Source organism: Rutidosis leptorrhynchoides, chromosome 3 (genome assembly GCF_046630445.1).
Source record: "Rutidosis leptorrhynchoides isolate AG116_Rl617_1_P2 chromosome 3, CSIRO_AGI_Rlap_v1, whole genome shotgun sequence".
NCBI classification, from domain to species: Eukaryota; Viridiplantae; Streptophyta; class Magnoliopsida; order Asterales; family Asteraceae; genus Rutidosis; species Rutidosis leptorrhynchoides.
The window spans coordinates 413430475-413457787 of record NC_092335.1 but is presented as its reverse complement, the minus strand read 5'-3'; the positions used below and the strand labels follow the sequence as shown (position 1 = coordinate 413457787).

At 39.2% G+C, this 27313-nt stretch overlaps 1 protein-coding gene and 1 long non-coding RNA gene across 2 annotated transcripts; both read left to right on the top strand.

Moving 5' to 3' along the window:
- Nucleotides 1–16770: 16770 nt before the first annotated feature.
- LOC139902831 (uncharacterized) lies at nt 16771–18420 on the top strand. The gene is made up of 4 exons (XR_011777716.1): nt 16771–16879; nt 17787–17832; nt 18060–18130; nt 18341–18420. It is a non-coding gene; the product is annotated as an uncharacterized lncRNA (long non-coding RNA).
- Nucleotides 18421–19208: 788 nt separating this feature from the next.
- LOC139902829 (uncharacterized) lies at nt 19209–24784 on the top strand. Its single transcript, XM_071885475.1, has 5 exons — nt 19209–19799; nt 19954–21061; nt 21166–21483; nt 21570–24224; nt 24443–24784. Exons 1-4 carry the CDS (start codon nt 19321–19323, stop codon nt 24165–24167), a joined length of 4503 nt encoding a protein of 1500 aa, XP_071741576.1. The 5' UTR covers nt 19209–19320; the 3' UTR covers nt 24168–24224; nt 24443–24784.
- The last annotated feature ends 2529 nt before the right edge of the window (nt 24785–27313 follow it).

Here is a 27313-nt window from a genome sequence, read left to right as displayed (position 1 = left end):
TTGGTTAACTAATTTTGAAATGGGTCAAAATTAGGGTTTTGGTGTCAAAATGGGTATGACACGTGTTTAACACTTGTGTTCGGGTTTAATTGGTGTGTTAGGACCATTTTCACGTGTATTAGTGATTATTGGTTAATTTGGGCGCGGTTTGTGCTTGGAAGTGCAAATGGGTCGAATTTGCACTAAGGGTCAATTGGGTTGGTTTGTAAGTCAACCCTAATTGTGTTGTTATGTTTGTGATAATGGAATAGGTACTTTTCATTTGGCACGTTGCGGATTACTTGGAAGCATTCATCAAGGCGACAAAGTGAGTGTTAATATCCTATATGCATATGTATGTGTAGGATGGGTACGGGTCGGGTGAAGTGGTTCTCTGTTTTAGAGCTCACTTCACATATAGGTGGATTTGATGGACTTGTGTGTAGGTTCAATTGGCACGGTTGTGCGTTTTGGTTGACCTCCTTTTGGCGAGGTGTACACTTGTGTGTACGTTATCACATGTATTGTGATGTGGTTTTGGATAACCCCGATGTGGTGGATTTTATAATCCCGTGATCGTGGGTTTTGGTATAGAAGAAGTGAATCGCGTGTAGTTCGGATTCATGGTGAGTGTAGTTCGGTCATCTTATTGAGGTAGTAATCTCGTGTGGTTTCGTATTACTATGGCTCGTGTAGTTCGGCCAACCTCGATGTCGTGTTATTGAAGATAGTAGTCTCGTGTGTATGCGGATTTACTAAGGCTCGTGTAGTTCGGCCAATCTTCATTGTGGTATTCGGTTCTCGGTATTTGGGTTAAGGGGTAAACCTTGGTCGTTTATATATATTGTTATATATATATATATTGTCGTATTATCTTGATGTAGCTAACCCTCCGGGTGTAGCTTTTTGGCGTTGTTCACATCGTCGTGGGTGAACTTACCTTATTTGTTGGCTTTGTTAGCTCGTTGCTTAGTGTTTGTACGGTATGCTTAGACTAGCTTGCTTTATGCTTGGATGCTCCGGTATGCGGTATTTGTTTATTTGTGTGGCGTATCCATTTTATGCATATATATGTATGTAGTATATTATCATTCACTAAGCATTAGCTTACCCTCTCGTTGTTGACCTTTTTATAGATTTGCAAGGATGCGGAGGATCGGGTAAGCGGGAATTAGTGGACTTGCGTAGTTTACTTTAGAAGACTTGCTTTTGGATTTGATTATGATTGGGTAGCGTATCTCCAATCCCATGCTCGGTCTTTATTCAATGTTAAAATTAATGTGGCCGAAAACTCGTAGTTTTGTACGAAAGTTGTAAAACGGATGATGTGGGCCCGGTGTCGTAAAACTCGGTTTTTATTATGGAAAACTCTTAGTTTTAATTATTATAACATGTTGCGAAAGCGTTTTGGTTTAAAAGTGTCGGGAAGCGGGTTTTCCGCCCGCGTGTAAATGTAAAGTTGAACAGAATGTTGCAGTTGTTCTGGACGCCGTCCCAGTCTTCAGAACTGGACGCCGTCCAGATAGCTGGACGCCGTCCAGATGTGCTGCTCCAGAATTTTTTTTTTTTTATGACACGTTTTTGGTCGGATAACGGGTTGGGTTGTTACAAGTGGTATCAGAGCATGGTCTAAGGGATTTAGGTGACATGAGATAGGTGCCTAGACTTAGACTTTTGTGTGTGCTTAATTTGTTGCGAGACTTGTAGGATTACGGGTCGAAATGGGTTAGTTAGTGCCTTGTTTATAGGTTGACTAACGTTATATTAGTAATGCGGATATTAATATATTTGTGTTGTGATAATAATTCTCGCGTATGTGCATATCGCGTAGAATTTTGTTTGTGTTTGTTTGTATCATCGAGCGAGGCGGTTGCTGTACTAACGAGTGGATGCGGCGTGTGTGCGTAATAAGGACTTGCAAACCTTATTACTGGTGCAAATCGTGTCTAACAAGTGATGTACGACGAGTGTTTAGCAAGATGGGGCGTTGTGGAGTATGTGTTTTATACGTTCGTGATCTAATCGCTTTGCATTCCTTAGAATGGCTACGGGAAATGGGATCGAGACGAACGACGTGGAGTTTAACGCTAGAGTTACGGCCGCCGTTGCGGAGCAAATGAGTGCGTTTCGAGAAGAAATGGATAGGAAGTATTCCGAACTTCAAAGTAGTGGTGAAATGGAGCGTTGTCTTAAGAGCTTCATGAGGACTAAACCCCCGATGTATGACGGGAAACCGGATCCTTTGGTAAACACAACTTGGATCTCGGATGTCGAAGGGTGTTTTCGTACCATTGAATGCCCTCCTGAGAAGAAGACGAGACTCACTACTAGTTTGTTGCGGGGTAGGGCAAAGGATTGGTTGGATGGTAAGATTGATCTTGTCAGTGGTGAACCGTTTATGGCGTTATCATGGGACGAGTTTAAGAAGGAATTCTTTGAGGAGTTCCGGACTTCAGCCGATTTGTCAGAAATGCGTAATGAGTTGCGAAATTTGCAACAGGGTTCTATGGATTTGAATACTCTCAAGACGACCTTTATGGCGAAGGTTCGTTTTTGCCCGGAGTATTTGGGGAATGATAATTTGTTGATGCAAGATTTCTATCGAACCTTGAATGATGACTTGAAGAATAAGATTAGCCGGGGTCACGCGAAATCGTTTGCGGAATTATTCGCCGTAGCTAGAGGTTTCGAGTCGTATACGCGATCAAAGATTGGTGAACCTTCAAGTGAGAGAAGGGTTGTTTCGTATGGTGCTCCGAGTAAGAGGACTAAGGGTCCGAGTGTGAGCACGGGTGGTACGTGGAAGGGTATACCGGATTCTAGTGCATCTAGATGTTACAATTGTGGCATGAGGGGTCACAAGTCTTGAGAATGTTCGGTACCAAAGGGTGATGGTATGGTGTGTTTCAATTGCCAAGAAGAAGGACATCGTAAGTCGGAATGTCCCAAGTTAGCGGGGACGGGTGCGGCAAGGAGACGTTAAGGTACGTTTCATTTTAATAAATATGTCCTTTGATTATTTATTATGTGCCGTTGAGTTGAGTTTATTAGATGCATTATGTTGTGCATGTTATTGATATGGGTGACGTTCCGAATGGAAGTACCCTATGGTGACGTTTCGATTGTCGGACGAAGGGCGTAAGACTTGGTGCAACCAAGCATTTCCTTAGTATTGGGAATTGTTTCTACCAAGCCATATGTGTGGGCTTCGGTGTTCGGATATTAAGCGCGTGTTCGCATTTGTGTTAAATTGATGAAACACGAGGTTTGACGGGTGGTTAAAACCCTTGAGATCGAGAGTTTTGGATCTCAATGTATGTTGGTAAAGGAGTCTACGTGACGCGACATTAGGTGCCTCTTTTATATCTACTAGCGTGGTGTTCGACTCCGATGGTGTTGAGGTTACATTGTACTTAGGGTACCGGAGAAACCCGTAGGTACATGAGTGACTAGGTGAAATTTGACAAAATAAAGCAATTGGATGATTGCGAGAGTAGAGTGGTGTAATTTGTGGTACACTTTTTGTTCGAAGTGTTTAAGGATTGGTTGAAATCCTTCGTATGCTCAAGGTGGGAGCAATATATGGTGATGGGTCGTGTGAACCCAATCGTTGGTAAAGTCTACCTTTGGTAGCATTGTACGGTTGTACGAGTTGTGGATATTGGAACGTAGTTCCAAGTGGGGGAGTTACACTCCCGCCCGAGGAAGCTTTTAATTTGAGACTTCGGATGACACTTTTGGTAGATCCGGAAGTTTGCGTTGGGACCTAGTTTTGGTCGATTTGTGGTAAAGTATAATTTCGGTTAAATTGTACTTATGGTTTTGGATGTAAGTTACCACCGAGGTGGTAATGTGGTAAATCTCGTTGAGAGATAAAGGACGGGTGTGGCGAGCAAGGTGAAATCCCTCGATTAAGGGATGTGTGTATCGGATTCTCTTTTAGAGAACTATTGTTGGGTACCTATGTTTGATATAGGCGGTTCTTGCTCGATTGTGTGAATGGTTAGTGGTATCCGTTAGGATTCACTATGGCGTAGCAGAGCGCGATGTTACGCTACTCGTTGTTCGAGGCCAAAAGGGCGTTGATTGATGAAGCATGACTTTCGGAGTCCGCTGACTTCATCATGGGAGTATGCGATTGGTGGAGCATGACCTTCGGGGTCCGCTGACTTCATCATGAGCGAGGTGTTATATCGGTGAAGCATGACCTTTAGGGTCCGCTGACTTCATCCGGTATTGAGATTGGTGAAGCATGACCTTTCGGGTCCGCTGACTTCATCATGGTTTTTGATTGGTGAAGCATGATATTCGGGTCCGCTGACTTCATCATGGTTGTTGATTGGTGAAGCATGATCTTCGGGTCCGCTGACTTCATCATGGTAGTGGATCGCGTGTGGTTTCGGATTCACGATGACGCGTGTGGTTTCGGTCATCTTATTGTGGAAGTGAATCTCGTGTTGTTCGGATTCACAAATGACTAGTGTGGTTTCGGTCATTGTATTGAGGAGTGGGTCTCGTGTAGTTCGGATTCACAAATGACTCGTGTGGTTTCGGTCATTGTATTGATGAGTGGGTCTCGTGTAGTTCGGATTCACAAATGACTCGTGTGGTTTCGGTCATTGTATTGAGGAGTGGGTCTCGTGTAGTTCGGATTCACAAATGACTCGTGTAGTTCGGTCATTCCTCTGGGATAGTGACTCTCGTGTAGTTCGGATCCACTATGGCGCGTGTAGTTCGGCCATTCCCGATTGTTGTTGTGGTGAAGGTAGTGAGTCGCGTGTAGTTCGGATTCACTAAGGCGCGTGTGTTTTTGGCCAGCCTTCGTATTGTTGGATGTGTGAGCACCGATGGGAAATTCGAGTACCATCTCCGTGTGCGATTGGATATGCGTTGTCCATGAGTTAGTGTTATATGTCGTTGTACACTAACGGATGATGTTTGATCTATCGGTTGTTTGATACACCGATGGTGGGGTCGTGAGGACCATGTTGTGGTATGATTAGTGATGCGATAGCCGTGTTTCGCTCACATGTTGTTACGGGTGTGACGATCGTCGATTTTGTACACCTTGGGATCTAGCGTTGCCATGATCGTTTGGGCGCTATCGGTTTTAACCATTTGTTATGATGTTACGGTAGTTGCGTATTGGTTGTATTGCGCACTACAAGGGATGTTAGTGATTGATGTTATCCGTAAGGATTCGTTTGGATCGGTCCTCATCGTTTCAGATTGTTGACTTTAGGATTGAGACTTTATTGCTTTTAGCATTGTACTTGGTAATGATACGCTAGAGGGTTGATATCTCGGTTCGAGATTGGTTGAGTTTTTTTTTCCGATATGAGGGATTGAGCATGGTTTAGTGCTCGAATTGTGATTTGATAAATCGCGTGTGACGATTTTAGTTGTTAGAGGTGATTCATTGGGAAGAATTGCTTAGGAAGGTCGGATTGGGACTTATGTTGAGGACCCTTGAGTGTGGTCCGTGCGATTAAGTGACGAAGATCACGAGGACGTGATCGAGTTTAAGTGGGGGAGAGTTGTAACACCCTATTCCTGTTTTTGACTTTTTAGTTATTCCGGACGCCGTCCAGGATGGTGGGACGCCGTCCAATTGTAAAAGGCTGGACGACGTCCAGAAAATGGGACGCCGTCCCGTTTGTCTGTCGAGCCAGCTGTTTTAATTATTTTAAAAGGGGTAAAATGGTAAAATCACTTAGGTGCCGGTTTGGAGCCTTCAAGGCTGGTTCCTTGGCCATTTTGGATCATAATACACACACACAAACACACTCCTCAAACCCTAGTGAGAGAAACTCACTTTTAGTGAGAGAGAGCTTGGTTTGGAAGGGAAGGAGTCGGATTCTCGTGAAAGCTCGGGTTTTAAAGTTGTTCATCTCGTTCACGGCTACATTGTGGTGGTATTGCTAAGCTCAAACTCCGAATTTCATTTGTTAGATTTGATATTCAAGTTAGGGTTTTGAGTTAGTTTGTTATGAAACCCTTTAGGTGATGAAATGGGTTTATGGTGACTTGTTGTTCTTGTCACTTGGTGGGTTTTGGGTCGGTTGACGATTTGGCCTTGATTAGGGTTTGATCTTGAGTTTAGTCACTAGGATTAGTGATTTTGGAAGTGTTGGAACCCTTTTGGGTGAGTTTGGTTAACTAATTTTGAAATGGGTCAAAATTAGGGTTTTGGTGTCAAAATGGGTATGACACGTGTTTAACACTTGTGTTCGGGTTTAATTGGTGTGTTAGGACCATTTTCACGTGTATTAGTGATTATTGGTTAATTTGGGCGCGGTTTGTGCTTGGAAGTGCAAATGGGTCGAATTTGCACTAAGGGTCAATTGGGTTGGTTTGTAAGTCAACCCCAATTGTGTTGTTGTGTTTGTGATAATGGAATAGGTACTTTCCATTTGGCGCGTTGCGGATTACTTGGAAGCATTCATCAAGGCGACAAAGTGAGTGTTAATATCCTATATGCATATGTATGTGTAGGATGGGTACGGGTCGGGTGAAGTGGTTCTCGGTTTTAGATCTCACTTCACATATAGGTGGATTTGATGGACTTGTGTGTAGGTCCAATTGGCACGGTTGTGCATTTTGGTTGACCTCCTTTTGGCGAGGTGTACACTTGTGTGTACGTTATCACATGTATTGTGATGTGGTTTTGGATAACCCCGATGTGGTGGATTTTATAATCCCGTGACCGTGGGTTTTGGTATAGAAGAAGTGAATCGCGTGTAGTTCGGATTCATGGTGACTCGTGTAGTTCGGTCATCTTAATGAGGTAGTAATCTCGTGTGGTTTCGTATTACTATGGCTCGTGTAGTTCGGCCAACCTCGATGTCGTGTTATTGAAGATAGTAGTCTCGTGTGTATGCGGATTTACTAAGGCTCGTGTAGTTCGGCCAATCTTCATTGTGGTATTCGGTTCTCGGTATTTGGGTTAAGGGGTTAACCTTGGTCGTTTATATATATTGTTATATATATATTGTCGTATTATCTTGATGTAGCTAACCCTCCGGGTGTAGCTTCTTGGCGTTGTTCACATAGTCGTGGGTGAACTTACCTTATTTGTTGGCTTTGTTAGCTCCTTGCTTAGTGTTTGTACGATATGCTTAGACTAGCTTGCTTTATGTTTGGATGCTCCGGTATGCGGTATTTGTTTATTTGTGTGGCGTATCCATTTTATGCATATATATGTATGTAGTATATTATCATTCACTAAGCATTAGCTTACCCTCTCGTTGTTGACCTTTTTATAGATTTGCAAGGATGCGGAGGATTAGGTAAGCGGGAATTAGTGGACTTGCGTAGTTTGCTTTAGAAGACTTGCTTTTGGATTTGATTAGGATTGGGTAGCGTATCTCCAATCCCATGCTCGGTCTTTATTCAATGTTAAAATTAATGTGGCCGAAAACTCGTAGTTTTGTACGAAAGTTGTAAAACGGCTGATGTGGGCCCGGTGTCGTAAAACTCGGTTTTTATTATGGAAAACTCTTAGTTTTAATTATTATAACATGTTGCGAAAGCGTTTTGGTTTAAAAGTGTCGGGAAGCGGGTTTTCCGCCCGCGTGTAAATGTAAAGCTGAACAGAATGTTGCAGTTGTTCTGGACGCCGTCCCAGTCTTCAGAACTGGACGCCGTCCAGATAGCTGGACGCCGTCCAGATAGCTGGACGCCGTCCAGATGTGCTGCTCCGGAATTTTTTTTTTTTTTATGACACGTTTTTGGTCGGATAACGGGTTGGGTTGTTACATTTATTCGTGCGGTGTCGTTGGGCCGCATGACGTCTAATTCAGTTGATCAAGGTAGCACACAGTGGTTTTGTTTATTTATATTGTGCGGGGCCTAAATTTACTTTTACTTTCTAAGGTGTAGAAGGTGTAAGTTAACCTAGTGTCGTATTTTTGCTGATTAACGAATTGAAGATCAAGTGGATAATTGTCTTTTAGTTAAACTACCTGGATAAAAGATAGTAGTTGATTTTAGCTAAAGGTCCTAAATGCGGAAAAGTAAATAAAGTGGAAGGATATCCGGAGTATGCAGATCATGGAAATGTTGACCAAGATATCAGTATTGGGTTAGGGAAAGGTAATTATGATTATGTTAAGACTATGCTTGGAATGGTGTAGATCTGGTTGGATGAGCCAATTACACAGACCTACTTGTCTCTGAACTCTCGGAGTTCTCTTTAAGCAGTGAGAAGTATGTCACTTGGTCATATAATTGAATGGTAACAATACCTCGGAGGTTATCCTCAGTAAAGTACTAGGTTTATTAGTGGGTTAAGCTCTAATCCTAACCCTCGTTATCAGTTTAGGTAACTGAATAACAACGTGCCGTGTTGATTGAACACTGATCACAAACGGAAGGAATCCGTCGGCTTAAGTTGGCAAAACCTTAAATGAAAACTAACAACCATTCCATCATACTAATGAGATCACAACAAATCAAACATTAAACAACATCACAGTCAATATACTGATAGTAAAGCAGATAGAAACCTAATGAATACCTAAACAGTTGATATGACTAAGACCTAGGGCAACAATCAAACAAGAACATGCAACAGGCTTGGGTCATACAGTAAAGGCACTAACTAGATCTTAACAACTCCTAAGAGGTCTCTTCGGAACAGTCAATAGGCATACTAGGTCATTCATGTCTCAATTCCTAAGTTCCGTGTCCCAAAAATGCATTAGATGCCTCTCGGGAACTCCGACCATACCGAGTTCATAGAATCTTCAGATACAGTATAACCAGGGGTCTTAATCCTATGAAGTAGCTAATTTCATATAGGTGGACAAGTCCTGATCACAACCTAGGTTGGTCAATCCTTAAGATGCTAGCATACAAATCTATCAGACTTCCTAGTTCAGTATTATAACAGTAATCGTACTAAATTAACATAATTACGCTAACCCAAACTTCTATCATGGCAACATACAGATTAATTAAGCTATCATGGCAATATCGGAACGCATTATTAAACATAAAAATTAAGAACACATGTTTAATACAAAAGATAAGCGTTTCAGATAAAAACCTGAAAAGGCCGAACAAATCTGCCCGAGGTCGTAGGGACTCGCCGGGATATCCTCCGGAAAATAAAAGCTAAGCTAACTACTACTAAAAACTAACTAAAAGATTGAAAATATAAAATGAATTACAAATTGAGTGTGTGTTGGAATGGATGGAGAGAGCCCTTTAAATAGACCTCATTTTTGCCTGCAAACGGCTGACAAGCCGTATGGCAGGCCGTATTTGGCAAGCCGTTTGCAAGGCAAGCCGTATTAAGGGGCCGCTTGATGGACCGTTTGGCAGGCCGTTTGCCATACTGGCAAGCCGTATGGCAGGCCGTTTTTGGTGCCTGGTCAGTCTTGATTCACTGGATCGTAACTTGATTTCTTATCTTTCACCGTTTTCGCTCTAGAATCTTCGTTTTAGCTCCGTTTTACTTGATTCTTTTTGCATCGCCTTCGTAATTACTTAATCTACAAAATCAACCGAAAAAGCGATAATTTTGCCGATGAAGTTTTAATCTTTATTGTTTTAAGGCTTAATAATGGGGATAAAAATGTGACTTTTTGCCCGATATCAGCCCCCAGAGATTTTGATCAATTAAAATGCTTAGAGGAGTTAATTTTTTCTACAAAAGAGATTAAGAATCTTCCAGATAGCCTGTGTATGTTGATACAACTGAAATCTCTTCGTTTTAAATCTTGTTGGCTTATCGAGAAGCTGCTTGAGGATCTTGGTTTATTAGAGTGTTTATTAGCCTGCACACTCGTCCGGGTAGGATGAGTTTTATGTAGTGTCTCGGCTAGCCTTTGTCCAATATGCTTGTTCCCGGATGCCTACGTAAGTAATCTTCCGATTAGGTTACTAAAGTGGAACCAGGGAGATGTTCCTTGCCCGAGGTGGTTCACGCCGGGTATACTCTAGTCGGAGTGCTACTAATAGTGTGCCTTTCTTAGACGGATCACTATGCGTATCATTAAGTCCCCCAGTTTGATGATGGTAGCCGGAACAGTTACCTTTATCAAACTTTGAAAATGAACCCACGTTTTCGATTGGATGTGCATTAAATGCTTGACAGTTTGATAAGACAGCTTCTGCAGACACGCCCCCTTTTTGTATTTTTTCCATTTTTCAACTTTTTAGAACGACGTTCGAGGAACATCTTTTTGCAATTTTAATCATTACCTTTGGGATCCATCTTTTAATCTAAACCGTTAGATCGATTTCTTTGAAACCTATAAATAGCCACCTTTTTTCATTCTTCTCACTTTTTACAACTTTCGTATCTTCAAACGTTTCTTTTTATAAAAACTAACTGTTTTTCACGAAAAAGGTACCTTTTTTTCTTCTTTTCTCGTTCTTACTTTTTCATGTCAGTTTGTAATTTTTGTATTTACGTATTATGGCGGATCAGTCTTCCACAACTACCAGCGTAGACGTCATTGAATCTTCTTTTAGGGCTTTTGTAAATATTGACGATATAATGAGTCGAGTGTGCGATGAATATCTTGACGAATTAGTAAATAAGTACCCATTTTTGGCCAGTTATGTCTTAAGGGTTCCTGACGCATCCGATCGAGCATATAAACCTCCATCGGGCATGGTTACCATGTACGGTGCAACCATTACCGTGGGCAACTTACGGTTGCCCTATTCCGAATTTATGTACCAATTTTTTACACATTATAAAATAGCACCTGCCCAATTACATCCGCACGCATACCAGAAGTTGGTAATGTGGGAGATGTATCTGAATTATTACCACATACTCCCGACGGTTAGCATGTTTCAATACTGCTTTACCGTGTCGAGGTCTGAGGTTGGTTGGTTGGTTCTCCATAAAGCGAAGGGGATTCTTCAACTTTACCGGTGTTATGGATACCTCTCTGAAGGAATGGCGAGAGTCGTTCTTTTTTGTTGATCGCAAAGAGTTACCAGCAAGGTTTTTCCTGTCAGTTTGACTTTGCAATTCGGGTCGCCGGCGTTGTTTCTTGTTGGGGTAGTCGACAATGAAAAAAATGAGAGTTAGTCGACCATGTTTATACGGTAGTCGACCGAGAACTCAATTAAGCTTGGTCGAGCACCTTGAAAAATGAGGTGGTCGACCAAGATATATGGTGGTAGACCAACAATTTGGTCTACCCAATGGTGTATATTGAGAATTTTTTTTTTTTAAATATATTTTCTTTAAAAACTTTTAGAAAAGTATTTTGGCCAATTTTTCATTTTAGTCAAAGAAAGTTGTGCAAAACTATCATTTACATTTACATTTACAATAACTATATTAGCCAACACTAATGAATAGTACTCGGGTGATGTCATCACGACATCACCTATTTGGTCTTTTTTTTTTTTTTTTACGATTTTTCATCCCGATTATTCTGACCCAACGGAGTGAGTTACTCTGTACCTCTATCTAGTTTAAGCTAAGTTACAACCAAAAAAAAAAAAATGTCTGAAATATCATCTCTTCACCCAAGATTCGCTAGCTGCTCCCTTTTACTCACACGTGAGATTAAATTTGATTACTAGCTGCTCCATTTATTTCATCTTCATTCGTTGCAATTCAAGCCCTAATTTCAAGAGCTAGCATTTACGATTGCATTACTAATTCTTTTTTTCTAATTTTGTGCCCTAATTTCAAGCCCAGCGATTCAAGTTCTACTCTCGCTGCCATTCATGCTCCATTAGCTGCGACATGGTAGTGTTTCTAGCTTCAGTTTATTGATTCCTTTAGGTTTTTGTTTTTTGTGCTGTCCACATTTTTTTTTCATTCAATTACTTATGAACAAATGAATAAAATTTGTGAGATACTAACTACATATGATTCCTTTAGCTGCATTGGTCTTTTTATATTCTTATTTTACAACTTATTATGTGAGGGCGTCCATGAGAATGTCGATTTAGCATTGTGAGTTTGAGCTGATGAGTAATTTACTTTGTTAGGGATGTTGATTATGTGAGCTTTTAGTCATGGTCTTGTTTAGTTTACTTTCATTTATATGATGGTCCATGACGTAATGCTGTAAACTTGACCCGTTTGATTGAACGGTGTAGGGAACTCTGAGGTTTACTTGTCTTCTGTTCTTATAACCCAGTAAGATTTTGAAGGTTGTTCCAATTGGTAAGATTTTAGTGTTATTGCTAGTTTAAATCCTTAGTTTTGCATTGTGAGTTTTGTGAACATTTCTAGCATAAATAAATTTCTGTGAGTTTTGTAAATTCTTATTACTTGTAATTGATCATCTGTTTCTTCAGTATTTACTTGTGATTCTTATTACTATGCAATGTAAAGTTGATTTTTAATGTTCAGTTCTCACAGGTAGTTGGTTGCAGCACTAATTGACTTCCATATCAATGTTATGCTTTATCGATATGTCTGTATATATCAAATCATCAATATATATTTTTGCTTTCTTATAATTCTTGTTATTATTATTATTATTATTATTATTATTATTATTATTATTATTATTATTATTATTATTATTATAAAAATAATAATAATAATAATAATAATAATAATTATTATTATTATTATTATTATTATTATTATTATTATTATTATTATTATTATTATTATTATTATTATTATTAAAAACTTAAAAGTTTTAAAACTTACAAAAAATTAGTGGGAAGCCTAGAGACAATCTGGGCCCCCACACCTCTAGCAATAGCAAAACCTATCCTAGTAAAAATATGAGCAGCAGCACCGGCACCAATATCTTGCGCTATCGAACTCTTCTGAACCCGCTTTAGCAAAGAAACAGCCTCCTTCTCTAATTCCCCAAGGGAAGAAAATGAGAAAGGAATGAAACCATAACCAATCGCCTGACAACTAGATTCGTACTTGACCCGCTTCCGACGAGCCGCATCAATCACAGCACGTCCAGGGACAAAGTCAGAAAGCCCAGACTGTGTCAAAGGAGAAGACCCAGTCAAGTCAACACAAACATCGCGACCACAATCCCAGGAATAAAGTAACACATCTGCAGGTCTGAGGGCCCTGTCGTTCCCTCCAGACAACCCAATGTCAACCTCCTTTCTCGCTGAAATCCCAGATCGATAACAAACATCAACAAGGGAATCCCGGACAATATTATGTCGATGCTTAATACCCACCATACCAGCACAAGACACCGCGTGATCCCCGAAAATATCCCCAGTAAAAACCCTTGAACAAGCAGAGCATGCCGTCGAGATAGAGAACAATGGAACACCTAACCGGTAGCACAACACACATCGGTAAGTCTTTGCGTTCATCGTCTGACCCAACCCCAAAATAGGGACTGCCCTTAGCCAAGCAGAGGTGTGATCACCCTGCTGTGATTTCCATAAGGCCGATTGTCGGGGAGATAACGAAAAAGTGGATTCTGCAGAAGCGGTAACCTTTGTGAAATAAACATCTGCCAATTTCTTCATGAGTATTGGGGCAGCGACTTCACTCGGATTACCTAAAATATCAAACCCAACCGTTTTATTAAACAGACCCAAAGCATCTTCAAAAGCACGACCAAGACCAACAATACTCGCATGACGTAGGAGCTTGGTCTGCAACCCAGCAGACTGTAATCGAGAAGCCAGAAAAGCATAAAGACGAACATCTCCTGCAGAATAAACACCAAGCCCTCCAAATGCAAATGGCAAGGTGGCAAGCCGCCACTGCCAATCACCAAACCCAGGCCCTGAAGCAGTAACAATACGCTCCAAGGAAGATCGAAGGGCTCCATCGAAAGCGCGTTGAGCCTCCTCAAATATACTAGGAGGACAAGTACGCAAGGTAAAGTAGAGTTTAGAAACTCCCGTACATGCCCTAAGCAACAACAACTCACATTGAGGATCATCAAGCTTAGCAACCTTATCCATAAGCGCAATGGACTTGGTCACCCTTTGCATCACCAGTTCACTACTAAAACCAGGATCGGAACTTGCGGGGGCCCCAAGCAACTTAACACCATTTAAAGGCCGAGAAATATTAGGAGGAAAGACACCTACTTGTCTGCTGCGAGGGTCCTCCGTAGGCCAGAAAATTTCTGTTTTTTCAACGTTGAGATGTAGCCCAAAACGAGGCCCATCCTCCATAATCAAATGCAAAACCTTCCCCACCACCAAAGTGTCCCCAATAATAGTGCCATCATCCAAATACCACGCCTGAAGACAAACCTCAAAATTATCTCTGATTTTAGAAACCAAGGGTTGTAAGACCAAAGCAAAAAGCAACGGACCAAGGGGATCACCCTGTTGCACCCCCTGAGAAGACCATAATGTGTAGTTTTCATAATACAATCTGGCTGGATTAGAGTAGCAAAATTCAACCCACCGAGAAATGCTCGGACAAAGGCGGCGAACTTCACGTAACATGACCGTACGATCAACTAGATTGAAGGCATTTTGAAAATCAATTAATAACATAGAGAGGCCAACATCAGAGCCACGATCCTCAATCAACCGATTCACAGCATGAAGAATTGCCTCACCACCTGAAGAAACACCAACACCAAATTGAAGACCATCGAAGTAACTTCCCAAAGACTGGCCAACCATAGCAGCGCCAACCTTCGAAACAAGACGTCGCCAAACAGTACCCACAGCTATAGGACGAAGACCACCGCCGGGCTTGACAAGCGGTGTGAGGGGAGCACTAGCAATATACTCTCCTAATTCCATAGGGCACCTTCCAGCTAGAAAGAGATTAACGACCCCGGTAATAGAGCCAACCAACTCATCCGAGACTGCCACAGCAGCACCACTCAAGCAATCCATAAGGTGTTGTGCACGTAAACCATCCCTACCACATGAAGTGCCCCGAGGAAAACTTTTAATCTGGCCCAAAACAACAGCAGAAGTCGTAACGAGGTGAAGGTGATCAACCGTCATATCAGGCAAGGATGGAGCTATAAAAGAAGGGTGCTTAGACAGCAAGTCCGCCAGTGTGGCGTCATTATAAGGAGCAACGCCTGATGAAGAAAGAACACGAGCTGCAGCGGTGTAATGGCCATCACAAATCTTCCTACGACACTGCTTAATATTACGCTCTTCCAAATCAAGGACCTCATCATCAACCACTGATAACATAGGAGAATCCTCTGCCAAATACTCCCTCACAAGCTGTAAACTCCCACCCGCTGTCCCCCAAGAGCAAATAGCACGGGAAATATTCTCTTCCTGATGCCGACGCTTTATCGAAGACCTAGACTCACGACTACTCCGTGGCCGAAAGGTTTTAAGGGTACAAAGGGGTAACACCAACAAAGAGACCCAACCAGAAATGTCATCAGGCTTAGAGATCACCTTATCAAGAGCACCTTTCAAAATCCGAGAAAACCCCAAACGACACTTGGGAGGGATAGACTTAACCGTGCGAAACCCCTTAGAGAACAACCGATCAAGGAGAGCCACGTCAAAACCATCGTTATGATCACGCACCGAACCATCCTCAATACAAAGTCGAGCAGGAGAAGAGGGAGCTAGTGGCTTGGAAAAATTATGAAGCACAAAACGAACAACACCATTTCCCTCATCGGGGGGCGGCACATCCGGGCCCCTACCATGACGGCACTTAGCACGTACCGTGTGTGTTTTGAAGCAAACACCACATAACCAAATCCCCATACGCCTAAAAGTAACATCAGCCTCAGTATAAACACCCAAATTAGAAGTAAGAGAATGTCGAGTGATATCCCGCGCATCGATACCACAATGACGATCACTAAGATGCTTGATAACAGAACTTCTAACAAGCCCATTTCCACTCCCATTTTGACAGCCACTAAGACCCACAAAGGGACAATGAAACTTCACTGTGGCATGCGACATAACTGCACACAACCTTTAGTTGTTGACAGAGACAAAATCCCCATACACCAATAAAATTATAACCATGAAGCCAAGATAAAACTCATAGGGGACTTTTAACAAACACCTTGTGGGCACAAATTCAATTGAAAAATGATACAGACTCTATCTTCTCTCAAAATCTTCCTGCTAGAAACATGTGCTAACCAATAAATGAAGAAAGATTCCAGGCGTAAAACGAAGTGAAGAAAATTACAGTAGTCCATACCCCGTAGTTAACTAGAAAATGAAAAACTGGAAATTGAGAGGGAACAGGGATATAAAAACAGCATCTGAATTCTCAATCGCACGTGTTATTGATGAAGTCAAAACAAATCTTAATCCAAAAGATGAAAGGCTAATTATACCACTCAGCATCGGAGATCCATCCATCTTTCCATGTTTCCGTACAACTCAAGTAGCTGAAGATGCACTTGTTGCTGCTATTCGTTCTTATTAACTTGACCATATTATTATTATTATTATTATTATTATTATTATTATTATTATTATTATTATTAAAATTTTGTTAGATAATGCTAACATTTGCTAATATTGATGGCTATAAAATTAAAACTTGAGTTTAAACTATAATTTATTCAAAATGAGCATGCATTTAGTGATCAGCTAGAAAGTTAACATATTTTAGAAATTGTTGACCTAGGAAGGATAAGTTTTAACTTTTTGGTACATGTATGTGATGGGATCATCTTATTATAAAAACTGGAAGAAATGGTATGATTGAATGTGATAGAGATCAACCCAACGAATTCCAGCCCAATGTTGCTCAGCCCAAGCCCAGGATATGGAAGGTCTACAGGAGAAGGAATAAAGGGCAGCTGGAGGGTCAGGAGTAACTATCCTGTTGGTATATAAAGAGGCACTGCTGCTATTGTAATGTTCATGTTTTTATTTTGCATGTTATTTTGAATCGGCTTGCTAAAGCTTGGGCAGAGAGATCCCTTTTGCTGTGGGAATCCTCTGAGTTATCTTTTTCAATCAATAAAAATCATTCAGCCATATTGGTTCCCTATCAGAATGGGTAGGTTAATTATATAATTTTACCATTAAGGTCATACGCTTATCTATATTCCAAAATTTTCATTTTCAATATATACTAATAGGTGCCGGAATAGGTGCCGGATATATGGTCGTCTTAGTTGATTTGATTATCGTTTTTATCCATCTAATCTAAGATACCATTAAATAAATATAATATTTGGTGTCATTATTGATATTTTTAGTTTAACAAGCTTCGTTGTTCCTATTAACCACGGTTCAAATCTCAACTTTTTATGTCTATTTCTCAATTTTGTGCCACGTGTTTAGTAGGGGCCACGTGTTAGTATATGTTACCATCTTTTCCTGGTTAGATTTTAGGGTTTTGTTAGAGAGGTATCTTTTTCCCCCAAATTTTCAACAACACTTTGTTCTTCAAAAGTTTATTAGAGCCTTTGTACGATGATGAAGCGCTCAAAGCCAATAGATGGTGAAGGCGTTGTTTGATTAGTTTGCGTGCAGCATATGTATTTGGCATGTTGAGTGTTAACTTTTGTTTATATCAATCTGAAATAACTGTTTCTGTTAATCTTTTGATGCTTGAGTTTTGGAATTTTTCAATTGATTGAGGTGTTAAGCTTATTAGTTTTAGGTTTAGCATTATGTTAGTAATCGTTATTATATGTATGTTTCAATTGTAAGTGTTTATATCACTCTGAATTATTGATTTTGTTGATGTGTATATACTTCAATTATTGAATCTTGTACGGTTATGGAGTATTACATCAAATGTCCATGGAGGCTTTTCCACCTTACTAACAAGCTATCTTAAGCATTACTTATTACTTCTACTTATTTATTTATATTTTCTTACCTTTGTTACTCATATGTTGAATTTGAGTTGTTTAAAAATAGAGTGATAGTTGATTTGTAATTTGGGATTTTCGCAGGTGGTTGTTTGAAAAGGATTGACGTTTACTCTCTTTCAATTTTAAGGTAAGCTATGTTTTTAGTTGTGTTATTTTGTATTTTTTGTCCCTTTATAACCGAATAGTTAGGTCTCTTTATACGGTGAGGCTTTATAAGATATATTCTATAATAGCTACAGTTGTTTGTGATAATTAGCTTTGTGCAAGTATGAAAATAAAGTGGATATATTCATAGTGGTTCTAAGATTATGAATATTGATGTCATATCTTTCTTATCTGAAATTATTGTTGGAGGTGAGTACTGGTGTACAGGAGAATTTAAAGATGTTGTCAACAGGGGTGCTTTGTCTTTGGGACTTAATGAGGTTGGTTATAAACTTCTTTATTAAGTTACATATTTTTTTCAGCTTTAAGGTTAGTGGTATTAGCAATCTCTAAGTCTATCTAACTGTTATTTTCTTGGTTTATACAGTAGTATATAGTATTGTGTCATTGTTAGCTTAAGTTTTTTATGATGTTTAATATGAAGCTACACAGTTGTTAAGCATGATTTTTTTTTTTTTTTAATGTTTCAGATATGCAAGTGGGACTTTTAGTCGAACTTTTACATTATTATCAGTTTGAATATGTAATATTTTGAACCATCTTGATAACCTATTATTTTTTACTTTTAAGTAAAAACTTAGAATTATGTTCATATCATTTGTTAATTGCATTCATATCTTTTATTTTGTACCAATTTGAACTTACTGCACCATACATTAAAGTATGTATGTATCACTCTAAAATTTTACACCTAGAGTAAAAAATTATCCTCACATTTATGACTGAACAATTCAAACTTTGAAGTGAGTGCGAGTAAATGAGTAAATGTTGTACTAGTAATTGAGTAAAAGTTTCTTGCTTAAAAGTGTACCATTTTTTGTTAAGGTCAATTTTTTCTCACCTGTGTAGAATGTGAGCTTTAATATTTTACACACTTTTGAGTATCCACATTGACTTTATTAGTTGTAAATATTCAACATATCTCTTTTAGTGAACATGGTACAAGTTACATGAACTATTGATGTATTTTTGTCTAATAAGATATTCTCAATTATATTATAATATAGTTTATAATCTATAAATAAAAACAAGTAATAATCAATAATTAATATTAATAATATATATTAATATTAATAATATAATAATAATAATAACATAATAATATAATATAATAATAATAATAATAATAATATAAATATAATATCATATAATAATTATTAATAATAATAAAAAACCAAACAAATACATACTGTTAATCAAACAACCACATGGATTCTGGACCACTGACTTTTTGAAGTTTCAAGGCAATTTCACCCAACATCTTTTTATTCATACATACAATCACCTAAATAATCTTCAGATCTCAAGCATGTTTTTTCTGGGAATTAATTAGTTACTGGGTCTTAGTATGGCTTCTTTTATCGATTGCTTAACCAAGAGATTTTTCTACTTCAATGCTTATTATTGTTTCAAAATAGAGTATTAGTATCCTGCAAAGACACCATTACTAATGCCATCTTCTTCAACTTCATTAGTTCAAAAGAGGTTTAAGTATGATGTGTTTTTAAGCTTTAGTGGTGTAGATACGCGCAAGACCTTTGTAGATCATCTTTATTCCACTCTTAAGCAAAAATGCATTCTGACCTACAAGGATGATGAGGAGATCAGGCAGGGCAGAAAGATAAGTGATGAGCTCATCAATTCAATAGAAAACTCGAAATTATACATAATTGTTTTCTCCAAGAACTATGCATCTTCATCTTGGTGCTTGGATGAGCTTGTCAAAATTATGGAGTGCCAGAATGCAGCAGACCAGACCGCTTACCCTGTTTTCTATGACGTGGAGCCCACCGAAGTCCGCAAACAAATCGGTGCAGTTGGAAAAGCATTTTCCAAACATGAAAAGGCAGAAGCTGCTGGGAAATGGAGAGGAGCTCTGAAAGAAGCAGCTGATCTTGCTGGGTGGGAGTTAAATGCCAATTTTAATGGGTAAATTAATTAATTCCTACATGTGTAGTACAGTAAACCAGTGATGGTTATATATATAATATACAAATTAATATTATGTGTAGATCTGAACTAATTGATCTTGTAAGGGTTTTGAACAACTTAAATTGACAATTTACTCTTCGTTAACGTACAGGCACGAAGCTAAATTAATCAAAGAAATTGTTGAAAAGATTTCACTAGAGTTACTTCCCTTTTGGACTAGCACAGATGATGGCAATTTAATAGGCATGGAGTCCCGGGTTGAGGATATTGTTTCAAGATTAGAAATTGGAATTGATGATGTTCGTGTTATAGGGATCAAGGGGATGGGAGGTATTGGGAAGACAACTTTGGCCAGAGCTGTTTTTGATAAAATATCTCATACTTTTGAAGGTCAAAGCTTTGTTGCTGATGTAAGGGAAGTTTCAAAAGCATCTTTGTATGGTTTGAGTTCTTTGCAGAAACAACTCCTTTCGGATGTGTTCAAAGATGAAAGCATCAAAGTAAACAATGTTTATGATGGAAAAAAACTGATGAAAAGAAGGATGCCTGGTATAAGGGTTCTTGTTGTTCTAGATGATGTGGATCACATTAACCAGCTTGAGGAGTTTGCAGTCGAGCCTAAATCGTTTAAGGCGGGAAGTAGAATTATCATTACGACAAGAGATGAGGAAGTGCTCAAGGTACGCGGAGTAAAGTTAATTACTCTTGATGTCAATATGTTATCGAACAAGGAAGCAATTTGCCTTTTCAACAGGTATGCATTTGAGGGAGACGTTCCACTTCAAGGTTATGAAGACCTATCGAAAAAAGTTGTACATTATGCCGACGGTCTTCCCCTAACGATCAAGGTTTTGGGTTCGTTTCTCCGTGGTAAAGATAATGATGAATGGATAGATGCGTTGAAAAGGTTACAATCAATTCCATTGAAAGAAACTCTTGATAAACTAGAAATAAGCTATATAGGTTTAGAAGATGACTACAAAGAAATATTCTTAGATGTTGCATGCTTACTTAAAGGTTGGCACAAAGAAGACGCAATCACAGCACTTGAAAGTCAAGGATTCAATGCTAGAATTGGTTTAAGAGTTCTTCAACAAAAATCACTAATAACTATTTCTGAATATAATTGCTTAAACATGCATGACCATATAGAAGAAATGGGAAAGAATATTGTTCGCCGTTTACACCCTAATGAGCCTTGGAAACATAGTCGATTATGGATTGAAGCAGAAATTAAAGATATGTTGGCTAATGATCAGGTAATTAAGGATTAAGTGTATTCATAAGGTGAAGATAGCTAATTAATATTTGGTTTTTGTTATGATATGACTTAATTATATATTCTTCACCTTTTTTATTACAGGGTACCAAAGCAACAAGAGGTATCCATATTAACACAGAGGAATTTGATCCCGAAATTTTTATGAGAGGTCTTCGAAATATGGAGGAACTTAGATTTCTGTATGTGAGATGTTATAATATGGTTTTAGATGCTCAATGTAATAAGAGCAGTTGGAAATATGACAAATATGGTCAATATTTGCCAAATAGTTTACGATATGTGTGGTGGGGTCACTTACCAATTGATAGCTTACCCATAACATTTTTGGCAAATAATCTTGTTACACTGGGATTGTTTGGAAGCAATATTGTACAACTTTGGGAAGAAGGAGAAAGAAAGGTACATGGTTATTAGTTGTTTTGTATATACATCCTTACGTACACCAATATTCATTGTTTTCATTCAGTTTCTTGTTTTTATCATAGGTTCTTAACAAGCTCAAATTCCTTAACCTCAGATGGTCAAAATTGGTGACCTTTGACTTTGAGCGAATTCCGAACCTTGAGAGATTAGATCTTCAAGATTGTATCAATATGGTAGAGTTTCATATCCCCAATGGATTTCCAAAACTCAAGTTCCTCGCCCTCACGAACTCAACCTTGAGGATCCTTAACCTTGGGCCGACTCCAGATCTCGAAACGTTAATCCTCAAGAGATGTTATGATTTAGTAGAGCTTCACATTCCGTTCCAATGTCCAAAGCTCAAATCTATTATCACTGAATCCAAAAAACTGAAAATCCTTGACCTTGGGCTGATTTCGGATCTCGAGACATTAAGTATTGAAAGAAGTGATTTGGTAGAACTTCATATGCCCAACGAATGTCCAAATTTGGAATATCTCAATCTCAGTTTTTCCAAATTGAGGAACCTTACCCTTGGGCAGGCTCCAAATCTCAGGTCATTAAATCTTAAAAGTAGTTGTAATTTGGTAGAGCTTCACATGCCCTACAAATACCCGAATCTCGAGATATTAAATCTTAAGAGATGTGATTTGGTAGAACTTCATATGCAAGACGAATGTCCAAATCTGAAATATCTCAACCTTAGTTTTTCCAAGTTGAGGAACCTAACCCTTGGGCGTTCTCCGGATCTCGAGTCACTAGAACTTAGATGGTGTTGTAATTTGGTAGAACTTCACATGCCCTATAGCTACCCAAAGCTCAAATCCATTGTTGTTACATGCTCAAAGTTGAATAAACTTGACCTCGGGGCGATTTCGGATATCGAGACATTAAGTCTAGAAGGATGTGATTTGGTAGAACTTCACATGCCTAAAGAATGTCCAAATCTAAAATATCTCCACCTCAATTTTTCTAAGTTGAAGAACCTTACACTTTGGCGGTCTCCGGATCTCGAGGCGTTGAGTCTTGATGGGTGTTGTGATTTGGTAGAACTTCACATGCCCTACACATACCCAAAGCTCAAGTCCATTATTCTTGCACGCTCAAAGTTGAATAAACTTGACCTCAGGTTGATTCCAAATCTCGAGACATTAAATCTAAATAGATGTGATTTGATAGAACTTCACATGCCTAAGGAATGTCCAAATCTAAAATATGTTGACCTCGGTTTTTCCAAGTTGAGGAACCTTACCCTTGGGCGGTCTCCAAATCTCGAGTCGTTATGTTTTGATGGGTGTTGTGATTTGGTAGAACTTCACATGCCCTATAGATACCCGAAGCTCAAGTCCATCATTCTTGCACGCTCAAAGTTGAATAAACTTGACCTCGGGTTGATTTCGGATCTCGAGAGATTAAATCTTAAGGGATGTCATTTGCTAAAGCTTCACATGCCCGAAGAATGTCCAAATTTAAAATATCTCGACCTCCATTTTTCCAAGTTGAGGAACCTTACCCTTGGGCGGACTCCGGATCTCGAGTCGTTAGATCTTGGATGGTGTCGTGATTTGGAGGAACTTCACATGCCACATAGATACCCGAAGCTCAAATCCATTGTCTTTGCATGCGCAAAGTTGAATAAACTTGACCTTGGGCTGATTTCAGATCTCGAGACATTAAGTTTTGAAGGATGTGATTTGGTAGAACTTCACATGCCCAACCAATGTCCAAATTTGAAATATCTAAACCTCGGTCTTTCTAAGTTGAGGAACCTTACCCTTGGGCTGACTCCGAATCTCGAGACGTTAAGTCTTAATGGGTGTTGCGATTTGCTAGAACTTAACATGCCATACACATACCCGAAGCTCAAGTCCATTAATCTTTCATGTTCAAAGTTAGACCTAGGGGGATGCACGAGGTTTGAATCATGTTTGTTCCCCAAAGTGTTCCATTTAGTTGAGGTTTGTTCTTTGTCAGGGGTATATCTAGTAACAGAGTCCAAAGATATATGTCCATTTCACCTCGACAACAGTTTGTGTAAGTTTCGTATTACTCGTATTTATGCACAACATCCATTTCCAATTCTTGAAAATCTTGAGAAAGTTATGTCTATAAGTTGTTGTGCTAGCAACCTTGAGAGTTTGACACTAAGCGCTCATCATTTAAGATTTATGAAAAAGCTTACTCTCGAGGGTAATATTCCCGAGGCCCCCAAAGATCTTGACCAGTTACAATTCTTAGAGGAGTTAACTTTTTCTACAAAAGAGATTAATAATATTCCAGATAGCCTTTGTAAGTTGAAGCAACTTAAATCTCTTTGTTTTGATTCTTGTTGGCTTATCGAGAAGCTGCCTGAGGATCTTGGCTTGTTAGAATGTTTAGAGGAGCTTACCGTTACAGATTGCAAGCATCTACAAGGTATTCCAAACAGCATCTGCAAGATGGAACGTTTAAAATATCTCTATCTTCCCAATTGTATTCTAGTTGACACGTTGCCCGAGGAACTCTGGCGGTTAGTAAGTTTGAAAGAGTTAAATTTAGAAGGTACAGGGGTAACTAAGCTTCCACAAAGCATTTTTGGCTTAAAAGGTCTGCGTATATTTGGGAGTAAATGGCAGCTTGAGTCTTTCGAAATTACATCTGTAAAACAAACCACTATTTCTGGAACTTTCTGCTACATATAGCTCACAATAACTCAGACACAACCATATGCAGCACATCACAAAGAGTCATTGTAACAGGTATGTACTTACTCCGTTTAATGTAGATTTCAGTGATTTCTTACCGAATGTTTCATGATAAAGATTACTACTGTATCATTTTAGAAGTGTGCTAGCATATTTATATAATCTTTTGTATCAGCTAATACTATTTTATGCATTTTGCAAATGACTGGAGTACATAAAAGCATAATGTTTGCACTCTTGTTACATGTATCATCGTTGCTTATTGGATGTAGATGAACTTGAAAGCAAGTGATAAACGGAAGTTTTGATAGTGGAACAGATACACGTACACCGAGGTTGATCTGTTGCTAGTTTGGGTTCAGATGATCAATGAAGTTTAGGGTCCAGCAAATTACAAATGGAGGGAAATTGCGTTATTAATTCCCGATCAACTGGTGTTTCTTTCTTTGCACTTTATGTTCGACCTTCTTGTTTGTAGCTAATGTGCTGTTAATAATCTGGACGTCCGGTAGTTAGAAATGTCAATGTTGGTCAGTAAGGACCATTACTTTAGCCTATTGCGGATCATGTACATTGTTATAAGCTCAAATAATATTTGTTTGTGATCTTTACCAGTTTTTTGTTTTGCCTTTAATTCTCAACTTTCAATTTACACTACCTTTTTAAACAGATGTATTAACAGTGTGTTTGTAACATTTTTTTAATTTGATAGAAGCTCATGGGTTTTGACCTTGTCTAAGCCAACCCCATCCAAGTTCGAATCTTGTTTCCGAACAAGTTAACAACCACTGATTAAAAGTAGTACGTAGTTGATTCCTACAATCTATACAAAGTCATAACTAAACTGCTCTAAATTAAAACTACTTATCAGTCAGATATTAACTCAAATCAATTTTTTAAAGTAAGTTGGAGGAAGTTGTTACAATTTAAAAGTAATATACAAGGGCAAAATTAAAAAGTTAAATGATTTTTAGTAGTTATTTTTTGGGATTATCACCAAAAAGCCCATTTTTTTTACCTTTTTTGCGTGAGAGCCTAAAAAAAAAAATTGCCAATTTGCCCTCACAAGGTGTCTTGCTCCCTTGCGCCTTGCGTCCTTGCGACCTTGCTTCCACCTGGGATCAAGGACGCAAGGTGCCTCTTGCTCCCTTGCTTCCACCTGGGAGCAAGGTGCCTCTTGTTCCCTTGCTTCCACCTGGGAGCAAGGACGCAAGATGCATCTTGCTCCCAGGTGGAAGCAAGGACGCAAGGTGCATTTTGCTCCCTTGCTTCCACCTGGGAGCAAGGAGCAAGGAGCAAGACACTTGCTCCTTGCTCCCAGGTGGAAGTAAGGGAGCAAGATGCACCTTGCGTCCTTGCTTCCACCTGGGAGCAAGATGCATCTTGCGTTCTTGCTCCCAGGTGGAAGCAAGGGAGCAAAAGGCACCTTGCTCCTTGCTCCCAGGTGGAAGCAAGGTCGCAAGGACGCAAGGCGCAGGGGAGCAAGGCACCTTGCGCCTTGCGAGGGCAAATTGGCAATTTTTTTTTTTTTTTTTTTGGCTCTCACGCAAAAAAGGTAAAAAAAATGGGCTTTTTGGTGATAATCCCTTATTTTTTTTCTAAGTGGATACTTTGTTGGACACACAAAAATGGTAATTGCGAACAAACTAAAATGAGAGGGATATAGTATAAAATCGTACTTACACTTCTAACCATCACCAAGTTCGGCCATGATTCATAGAAAATATATATTTAAGAAACATTACTACTCAAGAAGATTGTTAGAAGGAATAAGCAGCTATTGCAAGTAAATTGCAACTAACTTTGTTCTTCACTCACTAACTTTTTTTTTTTTTTTTTTTTTTTTTTTTTTTTTTTTTTGAACAGCAGTTTGGATCACCTAGGGGGACTAAACCACCCAAGCGATCATCTTCTGCAGTTACATAACCCGTCCCCAACTGCTAAAACTTTCCAGCCTACAATCTAGAAGCCCACCTTCTAGATGTTCAAAGTAACCTTCTTTGAACACCATGTAGAAGAAGCAAAGATGAATACGATGACGGCCGTCCACCTTCTCCGTTCACACGACACCTTCCTCGTTCACACCATTCCACCGCCACCAAAGTTTTAGTATAAATAGAGGTTGAAACTTCAATTGTAAATCATCCCAAAATCACTCAGAGAAGTGTAATCACAACCTAGATAGTGTGTATGAATTTGAGAGTTTTTTAGAGTTTTGTAAATACTCGTGTAATCTATTCTTGTGAGTAATAGAGTTATTTTCTCTCAAATTTATATCTCTCAACGTCCAGGTGATCTTCTCTTCACAACAAGTGGTATCAAGAGCTTGGTGAGAGACGTTGGTCGAGTTTTGGGTTTTCTGAAGTTTTCTCAAAATTCAATTTTGAGTGTACCATTGGATTCGTCTCGTCAAACCGAGTCCAACGCAAAAAAACGGCGACTTAAACGGAGTTATAACGAGCCCAGAAAACGCGGTCAAAGTTTGGTTAACTCGCCGGAATCTCGCCGGAGAAGACGACCGGTGCCGGAATTTTCGCCGGAGAAGAAATCCTGTAGCAAATTACTGTAGCAGTCCTGTATCAAATTACTGTAGCAGCTGGCATTCACTGTAGCAGCTGGCGGTACTGTAGCAATTCTGAAATTTTACAATTTGGTCCCTGAAATTTTCAGAATTTCATTTTTTGGATCCTAAAGTTTATAAAAATTATAATTTTGCCCCGTAAGTGGAATTTGAGCCGCGAAGTGTCTATTCCACCATTTTTAACCGTTCCGGACGTAACGGTGATCTCTGTTTTCTACAATTTAACCCTGTTTGTATTGAAAAATTATTTGTAAGGTGATAATGTCCACAAAAGAGTCAACATCATCTTCTGGAGCTATGATTATGCTCACAGCCACAAACTACACGCTGTGGAAACTTCGAATGGAAGATCTCCTCAGCTGTAAGGATTTGTTCGATCCTATTGAATTGAAGGGTATAAACCCTGATTCTGCCAAAGAGATAGATTGGAAGAAATCAAACCGAAAAACTATTGGTCAGATCCGTCAATGGATTGATCATAGTGTCTTCCACCATGTTGCACAAGAGACGGACGCATATGCCCTCTGGAAAAAGTTGGAGGACATGTACCAGGTCAAGACTG

What these genes read in the sequence shown, in the direction of transcription:
- LOC139902829 (XM_071885475.1), top strand. Translation starts at nt 19,321, where the DNA reads ATGCCATCTTCTTCAACTTCATTAGTTCAAAAGAGGTTTAAGTATGAT. An exon ending in TTAAATGCCAATTTTAATGG is followed by an intron (nt 19,800 to 19,953) that starts GTAAATTAATTA and finishes GTTAACGTACAG; the next exon opens with GCACGAAGCTAAATTAATCA. An exon ending in GGGAAGAAGGAGAAAGAAAG is followed by an intron (nt 21,484 to 21,569) that starts GTACATGGTTAT and finishes TTTTTATCATAG; the next exon opens with GTTCTTAACAAGCTCAAATT.